A 22759-nucleotide genomic window follows, 5' to 3' on the forward strand; every position below is an offset into this window, starting at 1 on the left:
TCTCCTGCCGCCCTGGATTGGCTGAAGGGCCTTAACATTCATCTCTGACATCATCTCTACAAACTGTCTCTCACAGGGCACACGAAAGAAGAAGAAGCTGCTGCCAGGTCGCGCATCTTCCCCTCCAGTACCCGAGCAGTGCGGCTAAGGTGGTCGCAGCGACGGCGACAGATGCAGAGAAGTTTTAGGCCTCTTTCTAGGTGCGGGCCTCACGTGTGAGCTCACAAATCCTTGAAAGATCTGGACAAAGTTCCTCCAGCAGGCAATGCTGCATTGGCTGAGTCATGTAGCCCGCATACCAAGCCACCGCATGCATAAACAGCTTTTGTTCAGCCAGATAGAGGGGGTTAGAAGGGCGCGGTACGGGCTAGAGAAGAGATGGAGTGATGTGGTAGAGGAGGACGTGGAGCTGAGTGGACTTGCCGATGACCGGTACCAGCGGTGTCAAGATCGGCCTCTGTGGAGGAGGCTCGTGAAGGACGCTGCTACTTGGCAGTTGGAGGGAGTCGCCCTCCAGCAACAACGGAGGGCAGAGGAGCGACGCTCACAACAACGAACAGAGCACCGGGTGGCTAAAACACAGCAAGCCTGCAGAGTAGGGGGCACAGGTGGTGCATCAGCCACTCATCTCAGTCAGTCGACTCGTGGCACCTGGGTCTGTCCCGTGACCTCCTGCCAGGGGCGTTCGACACTTCACGTGGCCTTAACGTGCACATAGCCTGGCACAAGCGCCGTGGTGACGTCATCGTCACTTAGTGGCGAATGGCGGTAGTTTGTCTGTGTGTGCGTGCGCGCATGTGTGTGTGTCTGGGAGACAAAGGCGGCCGGGCGTGGTGCTGGCCACCCACCCCCTCGTGTGCCTTGCCGGCCCTCATAGGTGCTTGCTAACAGCACTTGCCCCAACAGTCTGTTAGAGGCTATAGGGGGATCTTTGTCTTTGTGTGTAGAACGGTAGCGTCGCGGTTAGCGCTGTGCTGCGCCACGAACCCGGCGACCCGAGTTCGATTCCCGCTCAAGGCGAACATCGCTAACGATTATCTGTTGCTGTTGTTGTTGCTGTTGTTGTTTCTGCTGTTTGTTGTTGCTGCTCTCCCCGTGTCGAAGGCGGTTTTGCCGCAATTCGTCTCCCGTGTGGATTGACTCGTGATAAACAGACCACGTGCTGTCGGAGCGCGGCAGGCGCAGTGGTGGACAGTAGAAACACGCGTTGTCATTATCATTGTTCAAATATCTCATTACACTTGAAGAAGGGAAAAAACCCAATCTAATTTCACGACGACGCCCGTTTCACCTCGCGGATGTTCATCTTGGGAATATTCACAGTCCACCTCTGTTCATTGCCCTCTCTCCCTCCCTCTCCCTCCCTCTCTTTTTTTACGATCAGTGGAAACAAGAAGATGCTCGGTGTATTCGGCACTTTGCTTCGTTCATCATTTCGTATTTTTTTTTAAACCGGGCTTTATGTAAAACCCCCACCTCTCGCTCACTCTCTCGCTCACTCTCTCGCTCTCTCTCTCGCTCACTCTCTCGCTCTCTCTCTCTCTCGCTCACTCTCTCGCTCTCTCTCTCTCGCTCACTCTCTCGCTCTCTCTCGTTCTGCACGCAGCCCTTCTCGCAGTCCGACGGCCTCCGACGGGTAGCTCATTTCAGCATGCAGAGCTCCCCGTCATCTGCCACCGAGCACACGGCCTCCTCCATCGCGCACTGCTCCTTGAAGGCCGGCACAGCGTGGGTCAGCCGCGCATGGCGGAACTCCAGCCCACACACCCTGGCTCCGACCAGAGCGCGGAAGATGCCCAGGCTGCTGGTCGGACGTTTCTTCTCCAGGGCCACCTTCCTCGCCCTGTATATGGCGAGCTTGGCATAGCCAACGAGCACGTTGACCAGCCCCTGGAGATGTTGGGGTCCGTCGCCCTTTTGGTATCCAAAGATGAGGACCGTCGGGGAGAAGTGGAGGCTGAACTTTAGGAGGATGTTTCTCAGGACCTTGAACAACAAATCCAGGCTCTTGCACTCCACGTATTGGTGCGCCACCGTCTCCACTTTACCGCAGAACCGGCACTCCGGGGACGTGTCGGTGAAGCGCGCCAGGGAGGCGTTGGTGGTGCCGGTGCCGTGGGCGATGCTCCAGCTGAGGTCACCGATGCGGTTGTACGGCGGGCTGGAGTAGAGTTGCCTCCAGCGAGGCCTCTCCGGAGAGATGCAGGGCAGGGCTTTCCTCCAGGCATGGTTCTTGTGGTTCCTCAGGGTGTCCTGTTGGTGAAACCGGACTATGTAGGAGTAGAGCACCTTCCTCTTTACATTTTCGAAGGGCACCTCCAGTAGGTTTTCCAGCACAGGTTGTGATCCGCCTTCGCTTGTCGGCATTGGCGATGCAGTGGCACGACGGAGAGCTCCGGTGGAGGGGGACCGAGAGGGGCCTCGTCATCCCCAACGCCGATGGGGGGGCGTTCTCCCCGCTGCCGCTGAGAAGGCCCCCTTGGCTTCGGCCAGGATGCGGGCAGCCACCCGGAGCGACTGCAGCCCCGTCTTTGTGGCCATGTCTGCTGGTCCGAGCCACCGGCCCCTTGTTCCAGGTTCCACCAGATCTCCCATCCTGGTGAGCCGCGCATTGGTGAGGCGCCTCTCCATGCCGTGGGAGGCGGTGGTGGATGGCAGCTTTGTTTGCGGGTTCCTGAGGATTGGTTCGAAGACCAGATCTTCGGCCGATCGCAGTAGGTTCAGCCTCCTGATAGCGAGGGAGCTCCACGTCTGCAGGATGCTCCTGTAGAAAGGTGGCGGCAGCTGTCCCAGTGAGAGGCCCTGCAGGTCCATATAGAATAGTAGTTTGGAGCACTGCAGAGCCCCCAGCTGTTTCAGGAGGAAGGAGGCCGTGACGCTCCAGGCCGGTGCAGGGGTGGCGTGCAGGAACTTTCCCTCCCCCTCTCCCTCCCCCTCTCCCTCTCCCTCCCTCTCTCTCTCCCCCTCTCCCTCCCTCCATCCCTCCCTCCCTCTCTCTCCCCCTCTCTCTCCCCCTCTCCCTCCCCTCCCCCTCTCCTCCCTCCCCCTCTCCCTCCCCCTCTCCCTCCCTCCCTCCCTCCCTCTCTCTCCCTCTCCCTCCCTCCCTCTCTACCCGGGTGCCACGAATTCCCATTTTCGTCGTTGAATTTTCAGTCCAAATCCTCCACGCGGGGCAACCTGACAATGTTGCCGGCAACATGAATGCCGTACGCAGATCTCGGCGTCACGCTCCAAGGTGGATATCACCGCCAAGTGCGCAGTGCCGATCCCGACATTCCCGCTCCTGACCTCCGACTCAGCCCTGTGACCACACAACGTCGCCGGATTGTCACGACTGGCGCTTGCCCCCCCCCCCCCCTAAGACGCCCCCCGCCAGGACCGCGGCCATCAAAGCCTCTCCACGGAGTGGCGGTCACCTCGCCCGCGCAGGGCCCCGAGGACGTGGCGCGCGTAAACGTCGCGCAGGTTCGCCCGCGGCCCCGCGTCCCCGTCCGCGTCCCCGTCCGTGTCCCCGTCCTCCTGGGCCCGCGCGAGGCCGCGGAGCGCGCGCCCGTGGCGCTCGGCCGCGTCGCGCAGCCGCAGCGCGCGGTAGAAGGCGGCGAACTTGTCGTTGATGATGGCGATGGGCAGGGCGAGCACCAGCAGCCCCGACAGGATGCACGCGAAGGCTGCCAGCTTGCCGGCGGTCGTGTCGGGCCGCACGTCCCCGTAGCCCACCGTGGTCATGGAGGTGGTGGCCCACCACCACGCGCTCGGCACGCTCGTGAAGCCCGTGCCCGGGGAGGAGCTCTCCAGCGCGTACTCGAGCACCGAGAAGATGGAGACGCCCACGGAGAAGAAGAGCAGCAGCAGCCCCACCTCCTCGTGGCACTGCTTGATGGTGACGCCCAGCGCCTTGAGGCCTGCGCGGCCACGGGCGGCAGGGCGAGAGAGAGAGACGAGGCAGAGGTGAGCGGCGGAGACTTGATGAAGGTTTATTTTCACCACAACCACCACCACCATCGTCGTCGTCGTCGTCTCGCAGCTGTCCGCGCGCGGCAGCAAGGTGGACGTAGCAGCAGGCTGCAAGTGGGCATTGGTGTGCCAGGCGGGGAAGGGCAATGTTGGTGTGGCTGTCCAATTAAGCCCTTCATCAAACATGAACCGTGACATCGGCACGCGTGGCCTACTCCTCCTTTGTTGTTCCGATGACGTCCGCTGTCGCGGCGCGCGTGTTTAGGGCCAACGCACCCGCAGTATTAACCGGGGCGGCCGCTCGGTTCGAACCGCGAAACCTCTGCAACGAGCGGCGATCTAGCCGCCGGCTCGGTCGACGGCATCACCAGCCACAGGAGAACGCCGCCTGAACCGGTAACCTGGTTGGGGCCACCTGAACCGGTTACCATTGTCTCAATCAAGATGGGGTCGAGTGCTGTTTGAGTCGGAACCGAGGGTTTGCTCAACCCAACCACGCGTGTGCACAGTGCATCTCTGTTAAGCCGCTGATGGTGGCCGGGGCAGGGAATCTGACTCAAGTCACAGCAGCGCACAAACCGCGACCCCGGCCCCCACGTCGATATAATTGGAGCACGGAACACAACACACGCCGCAGTACACCCTCACACACAGTACACACATACAGTACACACCCACACACAGTACACACACACAGTACACACCACACACAGTACACACACACAGTACACACCCACACAGTACACACACACAGTACACACCCACACACAGTACACACACACAGTACACACCCACAGAGTACACACGCCGCAGTACACACTCACACACAGTACACACACACAGTACACACCACACTACACACACAGTACACACCCACACAGTACACACACACACAGTACACTCACACACAGTACACACACATAGTACACACATACACTGCAGCACACACACACACCACACTACACACACACACTGCAGTACACACACACAGTACACACACACAGTACACACACACACAGTACACACACAGTACACACACACACCGCAGTACACACACAGTACACACCCACACACCGCAGTACACACAGTACACACACCACACTACACACACACAGTACACACACACAGTACACACACACAGTACACTCACTCACAGTACACACACACAGTACACACCCACACACAGTACACACATACACTGCAGCACACACACACACCACGCTACACACACACACTGCAGTACACACACACACAGTACACACACACACAGTACACACACACACAGTACACACACACCGCAGTACACACACAGTACACACCCACACACCGCAGTACACACAGTACACACACCACACTACACACACACAGTACACACCACACTACACACACAACACAGTACACACACATGCCGTAGTACACACCCACACACAGTACACACCCACACACAGTACACACAACACAGTACACACACATGCCGCAGTACACACACACAACACAGTACACACATGCCGCAGTACACAGACACACACAGTACACACACTGCAGTACACACACACACTGCAGTACACACACACAAACCGCACACTACACACGCACAGTACACACACAACACAGTACACACAACACAGTACACACACACACAACACAGACAACACAGTACACACACACCGCAGTACACACACCGCAGTACACACACACGCCGCAGCACACACACACACTGCAGCACACACACACTGTAGTACACACACACACTGTAGTACACACACCACACTACACACACTGCAGCACACACACAGTACACACACACACTGCAGCACACACACACAGCACACACACACCACACTACACACACACGGCACACACACACCACACTACACACACACACTGCAGCACACACACAGTACACATACACACTGCAGCACACACACACACACACTGCAGCACACACCCCACACTACACACACACCACACTACACATACACACACTGCAGCACACACCCCACACTACACACACACCACACTACACACACTGCAGCACACACACACACTGCAGCACACACCACACTACACACACACACTGCAGCACACACACACACTGCAGCACACACCACACTACACACACACAGCACACACACACACACACGCCGTGGGGCACTGCGCTACGCGAGGGCTGCTGCTACCTGGGAGGGTTTCTGGTCGTGGAAACGGAGATCGACGAATCGCGCTACACGCGCGTCCGCGACTCGGAGGGCCCCTAGCGCACTCCCTCTCTGCCCTGCCCCCAATGTTCGCCCTCAATGTTCGCCCCCCCCCCTCTACTCCCCCCCTCTCCTCCCCCCCTCTCCTCCCTCCCCCCTCTCCTCCCTCCCCTCTCCCCCCTCTCCTCCCTCCCCTCTCCCCCCTCTCCTCCCCCCACTCCTCCCCCTCCTCTCCTCCCCTCCCTCTCCTCCCTCCCCTCTCTCCCCCCCTCCCCTGTCTCCGCTCTCCCCCCTCTCCTCCCTCCTCCCCCCTCTCCTCCCCCTCATCCCCCCCTCTCCTCCCCCTCCTTTCCTCTCCTCCCTCGCCTCTCCCCCTCTCCTCCCCCCCCTATCCTCCCTCCCTCCCCTCCCTCTCCTCCCTCCCCTCTCTCCCCCCCTCCCCTGTCTCCGCTCTCCCCCCTCTCCTCCCTCCTCCCCCCTCTCCTCCCCCTCATCCCCCCCTCTCCTCCCCCTCCTTTCCTCTCCTCCCTCCCCTCTCCCCCTCTCCTCCCCTCCCTCTCCTCCCTCCCTTCTCCTCCCTCCCCTCCCCCCTCTCCTCCCTCCCCTCTCCTCCCTCCCCTCTCCTCCCTCCCCTCCCCCCTCTCCTCCCTCCCCTCTCCTCCCTCCCCTCTCCTCCCTCCCCTCTCCCCCCTCTCCGCCCTCTCCCCCCTCCCTCCCCCGTTGCAGGAGCTCTCAGTAACGGAAATAGCAACCTCCGGGTGGGTGCGAACTGCGCATCTCGTCAGCCCCACCGGCGCACTCGGTTTGGCTTTTAAAGAACATAAATAAATAAATAATTGCCAAGGTCATTGCGTCCGCCTGGCAGCCTCGCTCACGAAGATCCCTCGGGGAGCCGAGGAGCCCCCCACCTCCCCCGCCCCTCCCCTCCTCCCCTCCCCAATACCACACACACACAACGTACACACACACAACGTACACACACAATCACTATGTACACACACACACTCCCTACTTACATACACACTCACTATGTACACACACACTCCCTACTTACACACACACTCCCTACTTACACACACAATCACTATGTACACACACACACTCCCTACGTACACACACAATCACTATGTACACACACACTCCCGACGTACACACACACACTACGTACACACACACACTACGTACACACACACTCTCTAAGTACACACACACTCCCGACATACACACACTCCCTACGTACACACACACACACTACGTACACACACACAACTAACTCAACACAATCAGCAAAAACACTGCGGCCCTAAAACTAAACATATCGAATATGCGACGTTTCGGGCAATGTTCCTTCTTCATAGCGCAGTTATTCACGAATGTGTTGAGTTCCTGTGTTCGTTATTCTTGCTTAAACATCACATTTAGACAAAGACCCCACCCCCGTGTATGGCTTTCACAGACTGCTGGGGACAAGCGCTGTCAGTAGTCGCGAGTAGCAGCAGCAGCAGCAAGCTATGAAGGCCGGCACTGTGGCACACGAGGGGGGGGGGGGTGGCTGTCCAGCACCACGTCCACTCGCTCGCTCGGCTCGCAGACTCCAAAGCGGGACGCGAGAGCCGTGCAGGGCAAAGATCACCTCCGGGACCTCGGGCAACACATCGACGCGCTGCGATCATGTTGTGCCTCGTGTCGCAGCGTGGAGTGGCCGTGACGAGGCGACGAGTTCTCTCCACCTCGCCTGTCGGCTGCGTCTCGAACCCCCCACGGTGCGGCTGATGTCGCAACAAACACACAAAGAAATCCGCCAACACCGCGGGAGATCCACGGCGTTCGCTCGATGGGTCACGACTACCGCGTGTGCAGTCGGGGCTTGTCGCGCCTGTCGTTCGGCACGATGTCCGACGTTTCGCTCCACGAGGTGTGGGGGCTTCCGTTGCGCAAAGGAGTTGTCGGCACGCGGGGCGAAAGGTCGGACGTCGCTGAATGGATTCACAGCCATCGATCGCAACGACACACGAGACGTCACCGCCGCCACCAAACACCGCTACATCACAAACACCGCGTTTCCTAAGCGCCGTGGCGCCCGCACGGTTTGCAGCTCGGAGATGTTAGCTACCTCGCCTGGTATACAGGAGGTCGTGAGTTCGATCCAGAACACAACACTGCCTGCTGCTGTGTATTTGGAGTTTGCGGTGTCTCTAACTCTCTCTCTCTTCACGTGGTCGCGTGGATTTTTCTCCGTGTCTTCTGGTTTTTCCCTCCACATTTAGAATCAACGTCCACGCGTTTAGAGCGTTTGACTGCTGTGCATTTCCACGTGACGCTAAGCGACCTTGTTTGAGCTATGATTTGTGATAGCCAGGTCGCGTTTGGAAAAAACAAAGCTACAAACCTCAGTGGGCCTTGTCTGGTCAAATAAAAACAGTTTAGTTTTAGCATTTTTATGAAATGTTAGCCATTCGCTTACCTTTCTTATACATTTAGAATCAGCGTCACGCGTTTAGAGTAATTGGATGCTGCCATACATTTCCACACGATGATGATGTTGATAATACACCCACTTGGTTGAGCTATCATTTGCGATGGCTCAGCGGGGCCTTCTGTCGTCAAATAAAAACTAAAATCAGTGACCAGGAGTCACGAGTTCAGACTCGGCTCGTGCCGAGCAGCACGCGGCACCGCCAGCAAACCCCGCCAGGGCCGTCGCTCCGCGCCAAAGGAACGTGGCAATGTCCCCACTGGGCTGTGAACGGCGGACGAGCAGCGCCCGGCTCCCTGGACACTCGACGCGGTGCGGTACGATACAGTGCGGTGTGGTGCGGTGCGACGCGGTGCGGCACGGTGCGGTGCGACGCGATGCGGTGTGGTGCGGTGCGACGCGGTGCGGCACGGTGCGGTGCGACGCGGTGCGGTGTGGTGCGGTGCGACACAGTGCGACGCGGTGTGGTGCGACGCGGTGCGGCACGGTGTGGTGTGGTGCGGTGTGGTGTGGTGCGGTGTGGTGTGGTGCGGTGTGGTGTGGTGTGGTGCGGTGCGGTGTGGTGCGGTGCGGTGTGGTGTGGTGCGGTGTGGTGCGGTGCGGTGCGGTGCGGTGCGGTGAGGTGCGGTGCGGTGCGGTGCGGTGTGGTGTGGTGCGGTGTGGTGCGGTGTGATGTGGTGCGGTGCGGTGTGGTGTGGTGCGGTGTGATGTGGTGCGATGCGGTGTGGTGCGGTGTGATGTGGTGCGGTGTGATGTGGTGCGGTGTGGTGTGGTGCGGTGCGGTGCGGTGCGGTGTGATGTGGTGCAGTGTGATGTGGTGCGGTGCGGTGCGGTGCGGTGCGGTGTGATGTGGTGCGGTGCGGTGCGGTGTGATGCGGTGTGGTGCGGTGCGGTGTGGTGTGGTGCGGTGCGGTGCGGTGCGGTGCGGTGTGGTGCGGTGTGATGTGGTGCGGTGTGATGTGGTGCGGTGCGGTGCGGTGCGGTGTGATGTGGTGTGGTGCGGTGCGGTGCGGTGTGATGTGGTGCGGTGTGATGTGGTGCGGTGCGGTGCGGTGCGGTGTGGTGCGGTGCGGTGCGGTGCGGTGCGGTGCGGTGTGGTGCGGTGCGGTGCGGTGTGGTGCGGTGCGGTGCGGTGTGATGTGGTGCGGTGTGATGTGGTGCGGTGTGGTGCGGTGTGGTGCGGTGTGATGTGGTGCGGTGTGGTGCGGTGCGGTGCGGTGCGGTGTGGTGCGGTGTGATGTGGTGCGGTGTGGTGCGGTGCGGTGCGGTGCGGTGTGGTGCGGTGTGATGTGGTGCGGTGTGGTGCGGTGCGCCGTCGCGTGCCCAACATCTCTGAGCTGCGGCTCAGCCTCATCGAGACCGCCGGCTCAACGGAGCTGCAGTGCGAGTCGCCGTGCGGTCGCTGACGCCGCCGGCTCCAGGGAGCTGTTGGGATGATTTGCGGTCGTGACGCCGGCGGTGACACGAGTCGCAGCCGGTGTCGCCGTTCTCTCGTGAGGCCCCAACAGCAGTGCACGAGTAGCATCGGTGTTGGCTGTGGCCACGAGCCTCTGGGAGCCCCGTTAGGTGTAAGGGAGCTCTTTTCCTCGACTCTGCGGAACCCACCTCGCCTTGCTCATTTGAGCGATCGTGGCGGTTGCCGTCTGCGTGAGACCTGCCCCCCCCCCCACGTGAGACCTGCCCCCCCCCCCACGTGAGACCTGCCCCCTCCCCCCACGTGAGACCTGCCCCCTCCCCCCACGTGAGACCTGCCCCCCCCCCACGTGAGACCTGCCCCCCCCCCCCCCACGTGAGACCTGCCCCCCCCCCCCACGTGAGACCTGCCCCCCCCCCCACGTGAGACCTGCCCCCCCCCCCCCACGTGAGACCTGCCCCCCCCCCCACGTGAGACCTGCCCCCCACCACGTGATCCCCTCACTCGCCTGTGGAGTGACGGCCCAGCTTGAGCATGCGCAGCGACCTCGACAGCTTGAGCACCTGCACGACGCGGCCCACGTTCTCGAGCTCCGTGGAGGCCCCCGCCAGCCGCTCCACCGCCAGGGTGACGTAGAAGGGCGCGATGGCCACCAGGTCCACGATGTTGACGAAGCGCGCAGCGAAGCGCCGCTTGCGCCGCGCGCACGCGAAGCGCAGCGCCAGCTCGCCCGTGAACCACGCCATGCACACGCCCTCCAGGACCCCCAGCGCCGTCGCCTCGTCGTCGCCGGCCGCCGGCGCGAACTCGGGCGCGCTCACCAGGGCCATGTTGGCGATGGACAGCACCACGAAGGCGACCGACACGGCCGCCACGGCCCGCGACGCGCGCGACGAGTCGGGCCGCTCCAGCGTGGCCCAGATGGCGCGGCGCAGACGGCGGCACCGGCCCCGCTCGGAGCCGCCGCCCTCGCCGTCCGAGTCCGAGTCCCGGTCCGCGTCTCGTCGCGCGCCGTCCTCGCCGCCGCGGTCATCGGCGGCGGCGGCGTTGCGGCGCGCGTAGCGGTCCTGGCAGCAGGAGGCCAGCAGCGCGTCCTCGAGTCCCCAGTACTCGAGCTCCTGGCCGAACGAGACGGCGCACAGAGACTCGCGCAGGTGCAGGCGGCCCGTGCGGTAGAAGTGCAGCACGCACTCGAACGCCTCCGCGCTGCGGTCGAAGAAGAACTCGCTCGACGCTCCCACGTCGTCGCAAAGCTGCAGGGGGTGCGGGTGGCCGCCGCCCCCGGGCCCCGCGTCTCGCTGCCCCCCGCCTCCTCCTCCTCCTCCACGGCGCCGCCGCCACCGCCACAGCTTGGCGAGGCGACCGAGTCGCGAGCGCGGGTAGGAGTCGAGCACCGCGCACGGCAGCGAGTGGCGCGCGCCGCCCACGTTGATGGACACCAGCTCGTCGCTGCCCTGGGATGGTGGTGGCGGTGGTGGTGGTGGTGATGGTGGTAGTGGTGATGGTGATGGTGGTGATGGTGGTGATGGTGGTGGTGGTGGTGATGGTGGTGAGGGTGGTGGTGGTGATGGTGGTGATGGTGGTGATGGTGGTGGTGGCGGTGGTGGTGACGGTGGTGGTGCTCGCATCACCGCCGCGGCTAAGAGACGCCGCCTCTCCCGAGGGGTGAGACGAGACTTGCGTCTGCTGGTGGCCTCGGACCCGGTCGGAGATTTGCTGCACGCGACGAAACAACAAACCGCGACCCCCGTTTAACGTGGTTCCGAACCTTCATCCGAATACATCTCAGCGTCTGGGAGTTGTAGAAGAAGCGAGCGCTTCTCTCCGCTGTGCGGAGCAGAGAGGGTCACTTGATGGGATCTCGAGAGTGACCCCCCCCCCCCCTCTTCCCTGGGTCGTGTGCTCACACCGAGGGGCTGCACTGCTCTGTGATATATTCTTTGGGTTTGTCGGTAAAGCCACGTGGATAGAAAAATAAAAATAACAAAAATAATAAAATATCACGACGTTTCGATCGCAACACAAGCAATCGTCATCAGGTGAAAAAATAGCGGGAGAGCTACTGAAGCAGGACATTTTTTTTATATAAAAAATAATTGCTCTGCGAGAATTCCCAATGGGTCCTTCTTCTCGTACCGCGATGCTCCTACAACTACTCCGACTCTATTTTAGTTTTACCAGGTAAGGCCCGACTGAGCTTTCTAGAAGCTATTTTTAGAAGCGATCCGACTCACAAATGACGGCTCAACGAAGCGGCTTATCGTCGTGTGGAGATTTACAGGACGGCCAAACACTCTGAACGCGTGGTGATGTCGATTCTATATGTGGAGGGGAAAAACCGGAGGGCCCGGAGAAAAATCCACGCGACCACGGGGAGAGAGAGAGACACCGCAGACTCCAAATATACAGCAGCAGTCGTCCGGGTCGGTATCGAACCCACGACCTCCTGTACACCAGGCGAGGTAGTCGACATCTCATAGCCACCGTGATGAGAGAGAGACGCAAACTCCAAATATACAGCACTCGTCAGGGTCGGTATCGAACCGACGACCTCCTGTACACCAGGCGAGGTAGTCAACATCTCATAGCCACCGTGATGATGAGAGACACCGCAGACTCCAAATAACCAGCAGTCGTCAGGGTCGGTAAGGAACCCACGACCTCCTGTACACCAGGCGAGGTAGTCAACATCTCATAGCCACCGTGATGATGAGAGAGAGACACCGCAGACTCCAAATATACAGCAGTCGTCAGGGTCGGTAAGGAACCCACGACCTCCTGTATACCATGCGAGGTAGTCAACATCTCCTAGCCACCGTGATGAGAGAGAGACACAACGCAAACCCCAAATACGAAGCAGCAGGCGTCAGGGTCGGTATCGAACCCACAACCTCCTACATACCAGGCGAAGCAATGCATATCTCATAGCCACCGTGCCGATAGCAACGACCGCGCAACAATTGACGGTGAAACACGTGAAGTTGTTGTTGTTGTTATTGTTGTTGTTTGTTGAGCAGCAGCCCCGACACACCGAGGAGGGGGGGGGGGACAGGACACTCACGTGACGACGCTACTGTTGCGAGATGTTGACTACCTCGCCTGGTGCGCAGGAGGTCGTGGGCTCGATCCCGACCCTGACAATGCCTGCTGCTGCTGTATTTGGAGTTTAGTCTTGATTTGAAGCTTTCGTGACTGCAGGCATTCATACTCTCGGTAAAGTCGCGAAGGTATAAAAAAATTACAAAATAAATCACGACGTCTCGGTCGCAACACAAGCAAGCGTCCGTCTTCAGGTGATTTTCTATCTATCTACGGGACTTTACCGAAAGAACCAGAGAGTATTTGGAGTTTGTGGTGTCTCTCTCTCTCTCCCCGTGGTCGCGTGGCAAGCCCTCCGCTTTTTCCCCTCCACAAGTCGAAGCACACATCTAGACTCTAGAGGGTTCGGCTGCTCCACGTGATTCGCCACTTCGTTGGGCTATCACTTGCGGCCAGCTCGCTCCTGAAAAAGAGCTATTACATAGCTCGGTGGGCTGCTCTAGCTGGTAAAATAATAATAATAATACAAAATAGTTTTAGATTTAGACTCGGAGACCGCGGAATGAGGCCGCGGAATGAGACCGGCGGGCACGCGTCGCAATTCCATCCGTGATTTCACCACCACACCTCGCCCTGAGCACGCACAGCGCACGCCAATCCACTGCTACACCCAGGCCTCTCGCCCCCTCGCTCAAGGGAGAGCGTGCTGGATATCGCGGGTTGGCGCTCGGGGAGAGGGAGGGAGGGGAGGGAGGGGGAGAGGGATGAGAGGGAGGGAGGGGGAGAGGGAGGGAGAAGAGGGAGGGAGGGGAGGGAGGGAGAGGGAGGGAGGATAGGGAGGATAGGGAGGGAGGGAGGAGAGGCAGGGAGGGAGGAGAGGGGGGGAGGAAATGGAGTGAGAACACTTCCGACAGAATTCGTCGCTGATGTTACAGAGCCGTGACCCGGTAACCCAAGTCAAGGGGCGCTGGGGTTCGTAGCGCGCCGCTCGATATTAGGCGGTGCTCGGCTCGCTCATCCAGCAGTAGAGTGGCACGGGGCAGGGCCACGTCACACGTTGACGTCGAGCATGAGAGGGGAGCTAAGGGGGATCTTCTCCACAGGCTGCGTTGTTCTCTTCATCTTCTCTCGGGGACGTGCCCATTCCTCCACGGCGATAGCTGCGTCCAAACAGTGACCAATGCAGACCTGACAAAAAGGTTGCGCGCAGAAGTTGGACAACCTGATGATGCAGGCAGTGACGAGGAGGTAACTGGAGCTTTATGTGCAGCAGGGTAAACAACAGGACAATTAAATGCGTGTCGTTGTTGTTGTCGTTGTTGTTGTTTGTTTGTTGTTTGTTTGTTGTTCGGAAGAATGGAAGGAACCGTCAAGGCGGGAAGACTCGAACCAACAGCAGCGAATGTTTTGACGAGACTGGCGCATGGAGGACAGCGGGAACAGCACGTGACCACGTGAGCACTGGACACCCACGACGACTACCACGGGGCTGTCCGCCCGTGGGTCGTGATGACGATGACGATGACACAGCGAGCGGTTTACTTGACGTGGTGTGCCGGGCCCCGGTACATATTTCCCGGGGCGCCGACCCGGGCATAGGCACGGCCCGGGTGACGCTCGTGGGTTAATAATGGAAATAAAATAACAACACATGGAGCGTGTGTACCTTGTTTGTTTGTTTGTGATTATTAATGAGAAATGAGTAAAAAATTGGACGCCGTCTGCGCGCGTTCTTGCGGCGAAGAGGCATTGAAGGATGGGAGGGGGGGCGTTACGGGCATCAGATCTCTCTACTATCAACCAATTGCCCAGCTCGTCGCCCATTATCTACATACACTGTGTGTTTGTGTGTGTGTGTTTGTGTGTGTGTGTGTTTGTGTGTGTTTGTTTGTGTGTTTGTGTGTGTTTGTGTGTGTTTGTGTGTTGTGTGTTTGTGTGTTGTGTTTGTGTGTGTTTGTGTGTGTGTGTTTGTGTGTGTGTTTGTGTGTGTGTGTTTGTGTGTGTTTGTGTGTGTGTGTTTGTGTTTGTGTGTGTGTGTGTTGTGTGTGTTTGTTTGTGTGTGTTTGTGTGTGTGTGTGTTTGTGTGTGTATTTGTGTCTGTGTTTGTTTGTTGTGTGTTTGTGTGTTTGTGTGTGTGTTTGTGTGTGTTTGTTTGGTGTGTGTTTGTGTGTGTGGTTGTGTGTGTGTGTTTGTGTGTGTGTGTTGTGTGTGTGTTTGTGTCTGTGGTTGTGTGTGTGTTTGTGTGTGTGTGTTTGTGTGTGTGTGTGTGTTTGTGTGTGTGTGTTTGTGTTGTGTGTGGGTTTGTGTGTGTGTGGTTTCTGTGTGTGTTTGTTTGTGTGTGTTTGTGTGTGTTTGTGTGTTGTGTTGTGTGTGTGTGTGTTTGTGTGTGTGTTGTGTGTGTGTGTTTGTGTGTGTTGTGTGTGTGTGTGTTGTGTGTGTTTGTGTGTGTTTGTGTGTGTGTTTGTGTGTGTGTTTGTGTGTGTGTGTTTGTGTGTGTTTGTGTGTGTTTGTTTGTGTGTGTTTGTGTGTTTGTGTGTTTGTGTGTGTGTGCTTGTGTGTGTGTGTGTTTGTGTGTGTGTTTGTGTGTGTGTTTGTGTGTGTGTGTGTTTGTGTGTGTTTGTGTGTGTTTGTGTGTGTGTCTGTGTGTGTGTGTTTGTGTCTGTGTGTGTGTGTCTGTGTGTGTTTGTGTGTGTGTTTGTGTGTGTGTGTTTGTGTTTGTTTGTGTGTGTTTGTGTGTGTGTGTTTGTGTGTGTGCGTGTTTGTTTGTGTGTGTTTGTGTGTGTTTGTGTGTGTTTGTGTGTGTGTTTGTTTGTGTTGTGTGTTTGTGTGTGTGTTTGTGTTTGTCTGTGTGTTTGTGTGTGTGTGTTTGTGTGTGTGTTTGTGTTTGTGTGTGTGTGTTTGTGTGTGTGTGTTTGTGTGTGTGTGTTTATGTGTGTGTGTTTGTGTGTGTTTGTGTGTTTGTGTGTGTTTGTGTGTGTGTTTGTTTGTGTGTGTTTGTGTGTGTTTGTTTGTGTGTGTGTTTGTGTGTGTTTGTGTGTGTTTGTGTGTTTGTGTGTGTGTGTTTGTGTATTTGTGTGTGTGTGTTTGTGTGTGTTTGTGTGTGTGTGTTTGTGTGTGGTTGTGTTTGTGTGTGTGTTTGTGTGTGTTTGTGTGTTTGTGTGTGTTTGTGTGTGTGTTTGTGTGTGTGTTTGTGTGTGTTTGTGTGTTTGTGTGTGTGTGTGTTTGTGTGTGTTTGTGTGTGTGTGTTTGTGTGTGTGTGTGTGTCTGTGTGTGTGTTTGTGTATGTGTGTGTTTGTGTGCGTTTTCCAACATGTAATCGCAGGGGGCTTTCGCCACCAAATAATAGTTCGGTAAACTACCCCTTTTACCCTTTTCTGGAAGCAAAACAGTTGTGTTGAGATCCATATTAGAGGTCTTTGTTTGGGGGGTGGGGGGTTAAATCGCGTAAATATAAATGTGTCGTTAAACCCGCCACCACCCGACACATCCACTTAGTAGGGTTTGTCACGTGAACAAACCGTGGCCAATTCGTTACGAGAACAGCACACACCGATTGTGCGTTGGAGAGTGAACCCACAACAACATCGCTCCGTCTCTCGCCTCTGTTGTTGTTGGTTGTTGTCTGTTGTTGTTGTTTGTTGTTGTTGTTGTTCATCCTCTCCGTGTGACGCGTCCAGCGCGAGCCTAAGAGCCACTGACGCCGCGCGTGTCACGCGGTGTTCGCAGGGCAAGGCCGTCACCGTCGGCGCGTCTGAACAAACCTCCCGTTCGGTCGCCCTGCCCGCTCGTCTGCGGTGCCTCGTCTCGGAGCGATGCAAGTTGCGCGCACGACGACGACGTGGAACTGACCTGTGATGGTGGCGGTGACGACGATAACTACCGGGGAATGATGATTATCATGAATGAACATGTAGAACGACGCCGTGTGTCACCACCTTCACCTGTGTCACCACCCTCACCTGTGTCACCACCCTCACCTGTGTCACCACCCTCACCTGTGTCACCACCCTCACCTGTGTCACCACCCTCACCTGTGTCACCACCCTCACCTGTGTCACCACCCTCACCTGTGCTCGCGGCTCCGTGGTCGGCACCCGGAGCTCGGTGACTGCCACGGTCGCCTGGGCAGCCTGGGACCCGGGGGGTGGAGGGGGGTCTTCTGCTCCTCGCGCCGGCAGTGGGGGGCTCAGCTCGCGCCCGCACCCCACGGCTCCCCGTGTAGCCCCCCCCCCCCTCGTCTCTCACCTCGAGTCCCCTTCGAGTGCCGCCACCCGCGCGTTCCTGCTCGCCCCGTCGCGCACTCGCCTCTCAGCCTCCCTCACTCCCTCTCTCTCTCACTCCCTCTCTCCCCACCACCTCTCTCACTCCCTCTCTCCCCACCACCTCCCTCTCTCTCTCACTCCCTCTCTCCCCACCACCTCTCTCACTCCCTCTCTCCCCACCACCTCCTCTCTCTCACTCCCTCTCTCCCCACCACCTCCCTCTCTCTCTCTCGTTCGCTCTCCGCTACCAGCACCCCCCCTCCCTCTCTTAGTACCCCCCCTCTCTCTCCCCACCACCACCTTCTCTCAGTCTGCCCACCACCACCACCCTCTCTCTCCCACTATCACCCCCACCGTGCTCATTCTCACCATCTCCACCAACACTCTCACTCTCCCGATCACCCCCATCCCCTCTCCTCTCTCACTCACTTACCACTACCACCATCATCCACTCTCCCACTCACCCCACCATCATCACCACCATCCCCTCTCCCACTCACCTCACCATCATCCCCTCTTCCACTCACCCCACCACCACCACCATCCTTCTCCCACTCCCACTCACCCACTCACCCCACAATCATCTACTCTACCACTCACTCACCCGACCACCACCATCCCCTCTCCCACTCACCCCTCCCCTCTCTCACTCACTCGCCCCACCATCTCCATCTGCACTGACTCTGCCCAGTTCCCTACCCCGCCGGGCCACGCCTGAAGGGCAGCGCTGCCCGCGTGTGGCGAGGAGTGGGAGGAGGTGGCGACCATTGCGAGCTAGTTCACACAAAGACAAAGACCCCCCCCCCCCCATAGCCTCAACAGAGGGGGTGGGGTCGCCAGCACCACGCCCGACCGCATTTGTGTCCCCAGTGGCGATGTTTTTACACACCGCACCGAGTAATTATTCGAGGCTGAGTCGACCTAGGGGAGGCCCAGGACTGGTCCATCGGGTTTCACCATCGGCCGTGTTCAATCCACCGCTGGACGGAGGCCTCCCCAAGCCGTTGCGATGGAACGCGCCACCCGGCGCCTGTCCCCGCGCGAGGTTCAAGCCCGCGGCGTCGCAGTCGCAGTCGACGGCGGCGCGAGACGGAGCTGTCGCGTCAGAGCCGTGCGGGGGCGACGGCTTGACGGCGAATTATCATCCAGCGGTCGATTGACAAAGGCCCGTCAGCTATGAATATTATTGTTGTTTTTCTTCTTGGTTCTTTCGGCAAAGTCACGTAGAAGGGAAATAATAAAATAAAAGGAATGATATTTTTATTATTTTATAATTTAAAAAAATATTTGTATTATTTCCCTTCTACGTGACTACCGAAAAAACCAAGAAGATTAATCCCTGCAGTCACGAAAGCTTTAAATCGAAAAATTATTGTTGTTGTCATTATTATTGTCGTTCATTCTAGATTTGAAGCTTTCGTGACTGCAAGGATTCGTACTCTTTGTTTTTTTCGGTGAAGTCACGTTGCGTCTCAAAGGGGGAGCCGAGCGAAACGTTGGACAAAAGGTGGCGCAGCCAGCGAAGCGGCACGGGCAAACAAATGTGTCTGCGCCCCGCACACAACATCCAGTTCGAGCAGTGGCTCTTCTTCTTGGCATCCTGGGTGCACCACGGAGCACCCCCTGGGGGGGGGGGGGGGCTGTGTGAGATGCCCTGCTGGGGTGCGCGAGAAAAGACAAATTAAAGATGGGAACATTGTGGTGCAACTTACTTTGTTTCAGCAAACCCGATGTAGTTATTGACATTGTACATTTCTACTTGCGTTTGAGAACCAAAGGGGCGCAGGGCTGCAGTAAAGGTCGTGGACCACTGTGTTAGGTTTCGTGGTCGTGTTAGGGGTGGGGTAAATGGTAGTGTTAGTGGTAGCGTTTGTGGTAGTGTTAGGGGTGGGGTTAGTGGTAGTGTTAGGGGTGGGGTAAGTGGTAGTGTTAGGGGTAGGGTTAGTGGTCGTGTTAGGGGTGGGGTTAGTGGTAGTGTTAGTGGTGGGGTTAGTGGTAGTGTTAGTGGCAGGGTAAGTGGTAGTGTTAGGGGTAGGGTTAGTGGTCGTGTTAGGGGTGGGGTTAGTGGTAGTGTTAGTGGTGGGGTTAGTGGTAGTGTTAGTGGTGGGGTTAGTGGTAGTGTTAGGGGTAGGGTTAGTGGTAGTGTTAGTGGTAGGGTTAGTGGTCGTGTTAGGGGTGGGGTTAGTGGTAGTGTTAGGGGTGGGGTAAGTGGTAGTGTTAGGGGTAGGGTTAGTGGTAGTGTTAGTGGTGGGGTTAGTGGTAGTGTTAGTGGTAGGGTTATTGGTAGTGTTAGGGGTGGGGTAAGTGGTAGTGTTAGGGGTAGGGTTAGTGGTAGTGTTAGGGGTAGGGTTATTGGTAGTGTTAGGGGTAGGGTTAGTGGTAGTGTTAGGGGTAGGGTTAGTGGTAGTGTTAGGGGTAGGGTTAGTGGTAGTGTTAGTGGTGGGGTTAGTGGTAGTGTTAGGGGTGAAGTTAGTGGTAGTGTTAGGGGTGGGGTTAGTGGTAGTGTTAGGGGTAGGGTTAGTGGTAGTGTTAGGGGTGAAGTTAGTGGTAGTGTTAGGGGTGGGGTTAGTGGTAGTGTTAGGGGTAGGGTTAGTGGTAGTGTTAGCGGTGGGGTAAATGGTAGTGTTAGTGGTAGCGTTTGTGGTAGTGTTAGGGGTGGGGTTAGTGGTAGTGTTAGGGGTGGGGTAAGTGGTAGTGTTAGGGGTAGGGTTAGTGGTAGTGTTAGTGGTGGGGTTAGTGGTAGTGTTAGGGGTGGGGTTAGTGGTAGTGTTAGGGGTGGGGTTAGTGGTAGTGTTAGGGGTGGGGTTAGTGGTAGTGTTAGGGGTAGGGTTAGTGGTAGTGTTAGTGGTGGGGTTAGTGGTAGTGTTAGGGGTGGGGTTAGTGGTAGTGTTAGGGGTGGGGTTAGTGGTAGTGTTAGGAGTAGGGTTAGTGGTAGTGTTAGCGGTGGGGTAAATGGTAGTGTTAGTGGTAGCGTTTGTGGTAGTGTTAGGGGTGGGGTTAGTGGTAGTGTTAGGGGTGGGGTAAGTGGTAGTGTTAGGGGTAGGGTTAGTGGTAGTGTTAGGGGTGGGGTAAGTGGTAGTGTTAGTGGTAGGGTTAGTGGTAGTGTTAGGGGTGGGGTTAGTGGTAGTGTTAGTGGTAGGGTTAGTGGTAGTGTTAGGGGTAGGGTTAGTGGTATGGTAGGGTTAGTGGTAGTGTTAGGGGTAGGGTTAGTGGTAGTGTTAGGGGTGGGGTTAGTGTGTGTGGTTACGAGTAGTGCTCGTGTTAGGCGGAGTGTTCGAGAAGTGGTTCTTCTTCTCAACCTGGGGTGCATCTCACAGCACCCCCTGGGGATGCTGTGAGATGCCCTTTCTGGGGAGGTGCGAGACGTGGCCAGATTTTGTTTACGCGGCAAACCATCGAAAACACAAATTAAGCACGTGGCAACGTAAGTGCAACTGCTTTGTTTCATCACACCTACGTATTTATTAAGGTTCTAGTTTTTGTTAACGATTGAGAGTCAAAGGGATGCAAGGCTGCAGTGAAGGTGAAGAAGCACTGAGTTAGACGAGCAATGCCCGCTCTGCCTGTGGTGCCCGTTAATACGACTCGCGTGGCCAGTCTGTCAGCAGCGATCCGGTGAGAACCGATTCCCCGGGCTGATGACCCTCCGCTCGCTACTCCGTGGCTGCGTTCGGGACGTGGAGCTGGCTGAGATGACACAGCGGGCAATTAGCGGCACATTAGCGGGGAGATTGAGATCAATCAGCGCTGACCTGCATGGCGAGCCCATGCCGCTCATCGCTGGCAGCTGCCGACTGCGCGACCCGAGACGGGCTGGGTGGCTGCCTTGGCCCAAGCTCGCGTTTCGTGATTGTGAATATTGGCAGGAATCGATGTCCACTTTTGCAATCTATACTTTATATATATTTGTTGTTGTTGTTGGCGACTCGCTTACCTGCCGTGTACTTTGCGCTCTCATCGTGTCTTTACATTTCCTCTCTGATCTGAAAATAATCGACACGGCGCCTTATCCAGGGCGCTTGACACAAGAATTGCCAAGGGTGCAACAACGTTTGAATGTAATGGTGGTGATGAGGTGAATGAAACGGACGAGAGGAAGCGATGGGGGCGCGTCTGTGATGCGTGAATTCGGCGAAAGCGAAATGGATAACGGTACACGATGAAGGAGAACGGATTGAATGAATGGGGAATGAGTGAGAGCCACTCATGAAGAGGGGACAGCGGTGGTGATGGTGGTGGCTTTGGCGGCAGATTAAGGGGGGGGGGGTCGTGGGGTGAGCTAGAGAACAATAAATGAGTTGTGAGTGCAGAGAGGAAACTAGTGAGCGATGTGATGACATATTTCATATACATGATGATATATTTCATATTCTTGGTTCTTTCGGTAAAGTCACGTAGAAGGGAAACAATAAATAAAATAAAAAATAATAAAAACATTCTCAGTGAGAATTGTATTGTTTTATATATTTTTTTAATTTTATTGTTTCCCTTCTACGTGACTTTACCGAAAGAACCAATAATATGAATCCCTGCAGTCACGAAAGCTTTAAATCAAAAGATGTATTTCATATACATAAAATCGGCGACGTTTCGGGTAATGGTTATTCTGCGTGTGTGCTAGTGCAGGGCCTGTAGCATATGTTATAAAGGGGTCCTAAATATAAAAAAACAGATAAATATTAAAACACTAATTTTTTACATGCATAGTAAAGTAATTGTATTTTTTCATTTGCTATACAACCAATACTACGACAAATCGCAAACCTTAAACACCCAGTCGTTCATAAAAGTTGAAGGCAGAATAGTACTATAGTAATAGAGCAAGTGCAGAATCACTGAACCGGAATTGATAGCTTGAAAGCATTTAGCGCGGGGCCCATGAAAGTGCGGGGCCCGTAGCATTGTGTAGCTACTTGTGCTACGAGGATAATCCGGCACTGTGCACTGCGGCGTCGTGAAATAATGACTGATTAATACTGGTAGGGACCTCCTGGTTACACCAGCCCACATGGGATTATTGTGTCCGTCCGTCGTGCAGGAATGGGCTAGATGGGGAGGAAGGGGCTGGGTGGGGAGGGGAGGGTGGGGAGGGGCTGGGTGGAGAGGGTGGGGAGGGGCTGGGTTGGCGAGGGTGGGGCTGGGTGGGGGGTGGGAGGGGTGGGGCTGGGTGGAGAGGGGCTGGTCACCCCGTGGTGCCCTTATAAAACTCAACGTTTAACCTACTCACGCCGGCTTGTGCCCGCCCTCACAGTCGGGTATATTGGTGGAATACACCACGCCGCCGTTGACCCTGGCCATTGACCGAGCAACCCAACGTTCCTACCAGCTCCCTCCGCAGGAATGTGTTTTTCGTACCGAATTCGGAAGGAAAAAAATCCACATTTCTCTTCTTGTTATTGTGGACGCCTGGGTTAGA

General features: G+C 56.8%; 1 protein-coding gene across 1 annotated transcript; it reads right to left on the minus strand.

The window, feature by feature from the left end:
* Positions 1–3387: 3387 nt before the first annotated feature.
* LOC133340700 (potassium voltage-gated channel subfamily V member 1-like) lies at positions 3388–21301 on the minus strand. Its single transcript, XM_061549089.1, has 8 exons — positions 21278–21301; positions 20591–20642; positions 18301–18438; positions 17149–17211; positions 14138–14241; positions 11669–11758; positions 10551–11496; positions 3388–3902 (listed from the first exon to the last, which is right to left on the minus strand). Exons 1-8 carry the CDS (start codon positions 21299–21301, stop codon positions 3388–3390), a joined length of 1932 nt encoding a protein of 643 aa, XP_061405073.1.
* Between the last annotated feature and the right edge of the window lie 1458 nt (positions 21302–22759).

Source organism: Lethenteron reissneri, chromosome 10 (genome assembly GCF_015708825.2).
Source record: "Lethenteron reissneri isolate LAM-NWPU_2019-01 chromosome 10, ASM1570882v1, whole genome shotgun sequence".
Classification (NCBI taxonomy): Eukaryota; Metazoa; Chordata; class Hyperoartia; order Petromyzontiformes; family Petromyzontidae; genus Lethenteron; species Lethenteron reissneri.